General features: G+C 42.6%; 1 protein-coding gene and 1 long non-coding RNA gene across 2 annotated transcripts; both read right to left on the bottom strand.

Moving 5' to 3' along the window:
• Window positions 1–1131: 1131 nt before the first annotated feature.
• LOC119866323 lies at window positions 1132–2110 on the bottom strand. The gene is made up of 2 exons (XR_005379634.1): window positions 2057–2110; window positions 1132–1391 (listed from the first exon to the last, which is right to left on the bottom strand). It is a non-coding gene; the product is annotated as an uncharacterized LOC119866323 (long non-coding RNA).
• Window positions 2111–2168: 58 nt separating this feature from the next.
• Window positions 2169–6256, bottom strand: LOC119877659 (sialidase-like). Its single transcript, XM_038577906.1, has 5 exons — window positions 6187–6256; window positions 4140–4757; window positions 3926–3988; window positions 2584–2631; window positions 2169–2281 (listed from the first exon to the last, which is right to left on the bottom strand). The coding sequence occupies exons 1-5, from the start codon at window positions 6254–6256 to the stop codon at window positions 2169–2171; spliced, it is 912 nt and encodes a 303-aa protein (XP_038433834.1).
• Between the last annotated feature and the right edge of the window lie 1026 nt (window positions 6257–7282).

Here is a 7282-nt window from a genome sequence, read left to right on the forward strand (position 1 = left end):
ATTTTATTTTATTTCAGAGAGAGAGAGTGCAAGCATGAGCAAAGCGAGTGGCAGGGGGAGAAGCAGACTCCCAGTTGAGCAGGGAGCCCGACCAGTGTCTCAATCCCAGAACCCCAGGATCATGATCTGACCCAAAGGCAGAGGCTTAACCAGCTGAGTCACCCAGATGACCCAGCTACAAATTCTTTAAATTAACAATCCCAAACATTGGTGTATTATTTTTTGAAATATATTAACAAGAAAAAAGTAAGTTTTCATCAACCTGGTATAACTGACTCATTTTCCAAAAAGCGCCTGGGGTTCACACATGGCAGAGATACACCTAAAATCTGTTTCTCCCCACTTTCTAGTCTGAATTTCTGCCATTTTACCTTGTCATTTACACTATTGCATATGCATACTGCAAAGTACAAACAGATGCCAACTAATTTTACATGAATTCATATATATCCTCTCTTAAAAATCTAGTGTAAATATAAAAAAGCATGGGAAATTGTCTCCATCTTGCACTGAACTAAACCAGCTTTAGAGTGAGATGTCCTATCCTGTCTGTGGTATGAAGAAGAATGGTCTCACAAAAATGCTCACCTAATTCCCAGAATCAGTGAATATGTTAAATTGCATGGCAAAGGGGATTAAAGTTGCTAATCAATTGAGATTAGAGATTATCCCAGGTTATCCCCGGTGGGGCCCAATGTGTTCTTAGGGTCTTTAAATGTGGAAGAGGCAGGCAGTAGTCAGTGTCATAATAAGAATCAACCAGCTATTGCTGGTTTTTAAGATGAAAGTAGGTGAGAAAATAGATCCTTCCAGAAAAGAACTCGGCCCCACTGACGCTTTTTCTTCCTCAATGTGTTTTTAACCCAGTGAGATGCCTTCAGACTTCTGAGCTACAAAACTGTAAAATAATAGGTCTGTGTTGTTTTAAGCTACTAAATTTGCAGTAATTCGTTATAGCAGAAATAAGAAAACTAATATACTTTTCATAGTTGATTCCATGCTTTCCTGGAACCACTAAGGGTAGGAGCCTGGTTATAAAGTATCTACCAGAGAGAAATAAAGTGATTATTGGTACTAACCCCAGACAACTAGGCAATCTGTTCCTTCATAAAATAAAAACCTCTCTCAAAATTCAATTCCAAAAAAAATTTATTGAGCCCCTATGTAATGGGACATGGTTAAGAGATACCCCTCCTCTGTGTGGATATAACTCTCACCACTCTGTTTATCCTCAGCTGGTACATTTTACATCTTACTAGACCTTTGCAGTTATTTGGTCTCCTATAATGGAATGGAAGCCTTGTTCAGAAGTTCAGAATATTTTTAGAGAGTTGTGGTTAGTAGAGTGATGAGAGTGATGTTCATAACTAATGGCAAGTCTTCTTCATTTTCTAAATTAAAAAAAAAAAATAGGAGTTACCAAGAGAAACTTGTGTTCAAAAGATCAGACCCATCTTTCCCACTGCCCACTGTGACTTTGCATGTGTGACTTAATTTCTTTAAAATGTAAACTCCTTATTCTCCCTACATCACCTTGTGCCTGAAGGGACATACTTACACACTGTCCAGATAGCCATTTTACTTCACGAAGAAACCATTTTAGAGGTTTCCAAAAAAAGCCAAAAGTAAGGCCACCTATTAAAACTGGGAGCTCTTGATTCAGAGCTCCAAGTCTTTATAGTTTTTAACTGAATTATATGTTCTGTGCATTGGCAAATCTGATGCCTTCTCTTCAGGCTCTCCCTTAAAAAAGATTCCACATACTGAACTTGAATCCGTGCCCAAGATAGACAGGAAAAATGGAATCTTGGAAAATTCAAGGGAAAGGACTTGTTTATCGTATTCCTATTTGGTTGCTGAACATCCAGACAGTTAGGCTTGCAAGATAAACTTCAGAGAGGGAAAAGGTTACCTTGGCACTCCATGTAAACTTTTCTAACTGATCTGAGAATCTAGAAGTTGTAAGTTTGGACTCCCTTCCCAGTGTATGAAAACCAACACCGAAAATGGGATCAAACCCCTGTTAAGGAATCAGGGCAAGAGAGCAGAAACTTACAAAAAAGTACTGAGATGGACTCGTTGCTTCCCACAGAAGTTCCAGGCTCTTCTGCAATTAAGTAAAGAAATGATTTTATTTACTTCAATAAGGATCACACACAGTAGTATGTCTAGCATTCAGCTAATGGCCTCAAGTAGCCCTGGTAAACAGACACCTCCACTAAGTCTGTGGCACCCAAAACTTCCTTCTCCCAACTGCCAAGGCACTCTGCATGCCTCAATTCTTACCGGTAGAAATGGAACACAGATGCACTCCATGAAGAGCATCTGGTTAAAAGGTTACATTCACTCATAAGTCCCTGAAAACAGCACCTGAACTGGTCATACCTTCATGTGTAAGAATTGGATTCCCCTCTTCTCCCCCAGAAGCTGAGCAAACATGGCACTTGAGTGAGAAGAGTGTAAACATAGGCAGAGTCCCTACTAGAGTCCTACTTCTTGAGTCTGTCCTGGAAAGCCTCCCAAGAAAAAAAATCCCTCAAAGACCAAGCATAGGCAAAAAAAGACAAAGATGTTTGGCCTTACCTGGTCCTCTAGTGATGGGCTCTTCTGAATGAGCAGCAGTGACACTTTCTAGAAATAAAGGAATAAGTTTCTTAATTTAAAAGGCTGGACCCTCCATGGATTTTTTTCTTCCTATTAAAAATTAAAACTTCTCAATATATATTTACATTAAATCACTACGTTGTACACCTTAAACTTATACAATGTTATATGTCAATTATATTTCAATAAAACTGGAAAAAAGTTAAATAAGTAAATGCATTATACAGAGCAAAAAAACAGAGTCTCATTTTATTGATAATTTCCACTGTCAGAAAGGAGGTATGGGGCCCAGTATATTAGCAGAAATGACCAGATGGATCTTGTAGTCAAACATGAGATTTTTCCTAATGCCCTATGGGGCAAGGGGAGCTATCATTAATGTAGATTAATTATTTAATCAACTACTATAATTTGGGAAGTTAGAACACAATATCTAAGTAGAGCTGCATGTTGCAAACGATGTATAGTCTTCAAGGAAGACAGTAAAAGAGAAAGATGTTAAAGCCAAGGAAACAATCTTTTTTTAATAGGCCTTTTCAGTAATACACAGTTTCTAGATTCCTCCAACTACTACCTGCAATACCACAATACACTTAAAGCAGTGCTATAATATAGTAGATCTCAATAAATGTTAGCTACTATTTGTAGACACAAGAATCAGATTGTATAGAGATTTGCTTTTGTAGGTAAGACCCAAGAGCCTTTCTTAGCAAAAATCCCAGGCATCCCTTAAAGTATCAGGGTTTGTTTGTGGAGATAGAAGGCATTGAATCTTATGGCCCCTTGGCTAAGTGGAAGACAAAAAAATGAAAGAAAGTGGAGACTTGAAAGAGGGATGGGCAGAGACAGGACCACTGCTTAATTCATGAAGCTTTCAAATTCCTTTTCTCTTTTGTTCAGTCTATGTTCAAATAAGATTTACATTTGCCATAATCTTCTCTCAAAAAGTTATCTACATAAATTGAATTATAATGAACTAGAAAAAGAAAATTTTGGCCACCACATCCTTTGATTCATTCGAGACACCAAGGAGCACCTCCCCTTTGAGAAGCCCAGAAGGCTGATCCTGGTTAGGTCTGGGCAGACCTCTGGGATGGAGCTATGTTGGCATTCAACCAATTCCAATCCCTGATACTCTGGGAAAATGCTTGAATTTTCCTCAAGTTTCAGAGAACTTTTGACAAAATTTACTCTACCTCAAAGCAGCAAAAGTATGCCCAAAGCTATGTTACTATAGGAAATTTCTATGCAATAAGCTATAAACAAGGAAAGAGAGGGAGGGAAGAAGAAATTTCTGCATTTTCAAGTTAGAAATCCTTACCAGTGGCTTTAGTGGTTGCTTCCTCAAAGCTATGAATGTTTGATTCCACCTCAGTAGATAATTCTAGGACAAGAAAATGAAGATGGGTATGATCATAAGCTTACATTGGGGAACCAAGTACACTGGAGGAAAGCAGGTTTTTTCTTTTGGATGCAAAAAATGGAAGCCCACTAACTCCTGCCCAGGCCCCTCTAAAGCCAAAACCATCACCTACCGAAAGTTTGTGCATTCTCAAAATGCACATCTGTGGTAGATTCTACATCACTAATGGAGACTAGGTTAGTGGTTGACTCCAGGTCAGTGGCGGACTCTGGGATAGCGGTGGACTCCAGGTTGGCCGGGGTCTCTGGAGTGGTGGTAGTGGACTCCAGGTCGGTGATGGACTCTGGGGTGGCGGTGGACTGCAGGTTGGTGGAGGACTCCGGGGTGGCAGTGGACTCCAAGTCAGTGGGGGACTCTGGGGTCATTGTGGACTCCTGGTCAGCGGTAGACTCTAGAGTGGTGGTGGACTCCAGGTTGGTGGGGGATTCTGGAGTGGCAGTGGACTCTGGGGTGGCAGTAGACACCAGGTCAGTGGGGGACTCTGGGGTTGCTGTGGACTCCTGGTCGGCGGTAGACTCCAGGGTGGCAGTGGGCTCGAGGTTGGTGGGGGACCCCGGAGTCATGGTGGACTCTGTGGTGGTGGACAACTCCAGGTGGGTAGGGGACTCTTGGGTGGTCGACTCTAGGTCAGCAGTGGACTCTAGTCCAGCGGTCAACTCAAAGGCATTAATCAACTCAAGTTCATTAAGCAACTCAAGGTCAGTGATCAAGTCTAGGTCAGTAATGAATTCTAGAGGAGCCAAAAAAACAAACAAACAATAGTTTAAGTACTTTCTAGGAAGAATATTTTCACCATCTCTACACCATTCCAAGCTAGATCTCTTCCTGAGGAAAACCTGGAGCATAAAAAGGTATAGTGAATCAAAAATGGTCTCAAAAAATAATAATAATAAATAAAAATAAAAAATAAATGGTCTCAACCCAAGTTTCTCTTCTGCCAAGTGCTTAGAAAATGCAGAAGACTAACTGCTCCCTAGGAGTGGCCCCTATACCACCACCCTTTGAGGGTGTCAGTATAAGAAGAAGCATTTAATACTGTGCCTCTGTATGTGAATTGGTCAGACTGGAACAGAATAAAGATTCCAAGGATATCCCCTCTATAATCCTTCCAGGTCCCAGAAAACCAAAAAAGGGAGTAAGGAAAATAGCTATTTCCAAGATACATAACAAGAAAGGAATGGACTCTGAAATGGGCTACTTCTATCATATTTTTGAAGTCTAGGACTTCATTTTCCAGTATTTCCCATAGATTGAACAATCCAGACATTTGGGGGCTTGCTAACCATAAGAGCATTATAACTGTGTAGGCCTGGTGAGCATACCCCCAGGCTCTTCTTGGGCTACAGAAAAGATACTCAGTCACCAAGGCTGCTTAGGTGACCACGTTAGAGGCACCTTGCCAATGAGGCCAAAATCATTAGCACTCTAATTTAGTCACTGTGCTTTTATCATTCATTCATACGCAGTAAAGAATCCCAAACTCAGCGTCTGATAATTGGAGAACTACTAGAGGGAGGAAGAGGATGGGGGAAAGTAATTATTTTAATGCCAGTGAATGAACACACCTCCCCCCGCCCCTTCCCCGAGAACTCAAATTGAATTCAGAAAGAATTAGGAAAGCTTTTGGAGGAAAGCTTTCTTTCTGCCTGGTTCATGAAGACACCTCTTTCCTCTTTCCATGTGATCCCCAGGTTTCCAGACCCACTGATTTCCATTGCATTGGACCAAATTAGTTACTGAAGTCCTTTGAACTGCACTCTTGGATAAAAGGAGGATACAGCCTGGGACTTTTCAACCTGCACTAAAGAGAATAAAGCCTCTCTAGGGCCCAAGAGTGAAGAGGACCACAGTAAACCCTGAGTAGTTGGCCCATCACCCACCCTAAGCCCAGCTGGCCCAGCCTTACTTAGTACCTTTATACTAAGTAAGCACCTAAGCCACATCTTAGCTTAGCCACTGGATGTGTCCAAGGCTTCAGAGCTCGGCCAGCCACCCATCCCCATCTTAACACCAAGTCACTATAATTTCACTTTACAACATTCACTGCTGGTCTCTCCGGTTCTCTTTCTCCTGAGGAAAGACCCGGCATGGCATTCACACACCCTATAAAAGAATTTTAGTTTCATTCTCCCATGGTGACTTCCCAACTGTGCACTTACCCTGGTGTATTACGGGGTAAGCCACAGCGAGGGCGAACCAGGTTGTGAGTACCAGGGCCTTGGTTAGCATGGTGCCAGCGGGAGCACGGGAGGCCGTGAAGGTAAGGAGGGATGTGGCCGGCCCCAGCTGTGCTGCACAAGTTCCTTTGAGCTTTTATGCAACCCTCAGTCCCAGGTCCCTGCAGGCGGTACTTTCAGGTGGTTGTTAAAGAAAGAAAGAACAAGCAAGCCTCGCCCGCACACTATGAGAATGCCCCTGGAGCAAAGGCAGGAGAGGGGACTGGGGGCAGGGAGAAGCCAGGAGTATGGAAAACTCTGATAAGGTCTTAGGTGAAATTGGGTTGTCCCTTAATCATTAGCACCAAAGATCTGCTTCTCAGAAGAGGCAGGGAACAAAAGCTAGCTTCCCCGGGGTCCCATTCCCCTCCTGGCCTGAGGTTGCAAGTTTTCACCCAGGCTGGGGCCAAATACTGCTTTACAGAGCCCCCAGAAAAGCTACTTTGCTTCAGAGTGTGGGACTTGGAGCCACAGTCAAACCTGCTGGCTACTCTGATCCTAAGGGAGAACCCTGTTGCTAAGTCTTCTCACCCCAGCTGGTCCCATAAAGAGAACTGTCAAAGAGAATAAGAATTATTGCTATTGCTACATGATAACAGAAATAGTAAGATCGTAAGGTTTCACATGTGCTACGATCTTATTTGATCTGCACCATGATTCTATGTGTCAGGCATTATTATCTCCATTTTTTGGTGAGCACAGGAGAGACTGAGAGACTAAGTGACTCCAGATTCACCTGAAGATACCCTCTGCAGAGAAGTCATTGAAATCAAGTACTTCTTGATGGTCAGGACCTGGCTCCTGCCACTGATGTCCCCAGTCCTCTGGCAGACAGTAGTAAGTGGCCATGTGCTCTTGGGGACAGCCCTGACTTAAGGACCCCTCCCAGAAGATCAGAGTAGACTGAAATGTGGTTGGCTCACACAAGTCAGCCTGGGCCCTCAGTTCCTAGTCATGACCCTTATCTGGAAATGAGGTCTTTATCAGATGCATATCCCATTCTGGGGTCAAACTCCCATGGGGCCTGTAGGTCTCAATT

This window comes from Canis lupus, chromosome 27, assembly GCF_011100685.1.
Source record: "Canis lupus familiaris isolate Mischka breed German Shepherd chromosome 27, alternate assembly UU_Cfam_GSD_1.0, whole genome shotgun sequence".
Classification (NCBI taxonomy): Eukaryota; Metazoa; Chordata; class Mammalia; order Carnivora; family Canidae; genus Canis; species Canis lupus.

Coding starts and splice junctions, on each gene's coding strand:
- LOC119877659 (XM_038577906.1), bottom strand. CDS start 6,256: ATGCTAACCAAGGCCCTGGTACTCACAACCTGGTTCGCCCTCGCTGTG. Junction 2,632..3,925: donor AGCAACCACTAAAGCCACTG/GTAAGGATTTCT, acceptor CTTTATTTCTAG/AAAGTGTCACTGCTGCTCAT. Junction 2,282..2,583: donor GCCCATCACTAGAGGACCAG/GTAAGGCCAAAC, acceptor TCTACCGGTAAG/AATTGAGGCATGCAGAGTGC.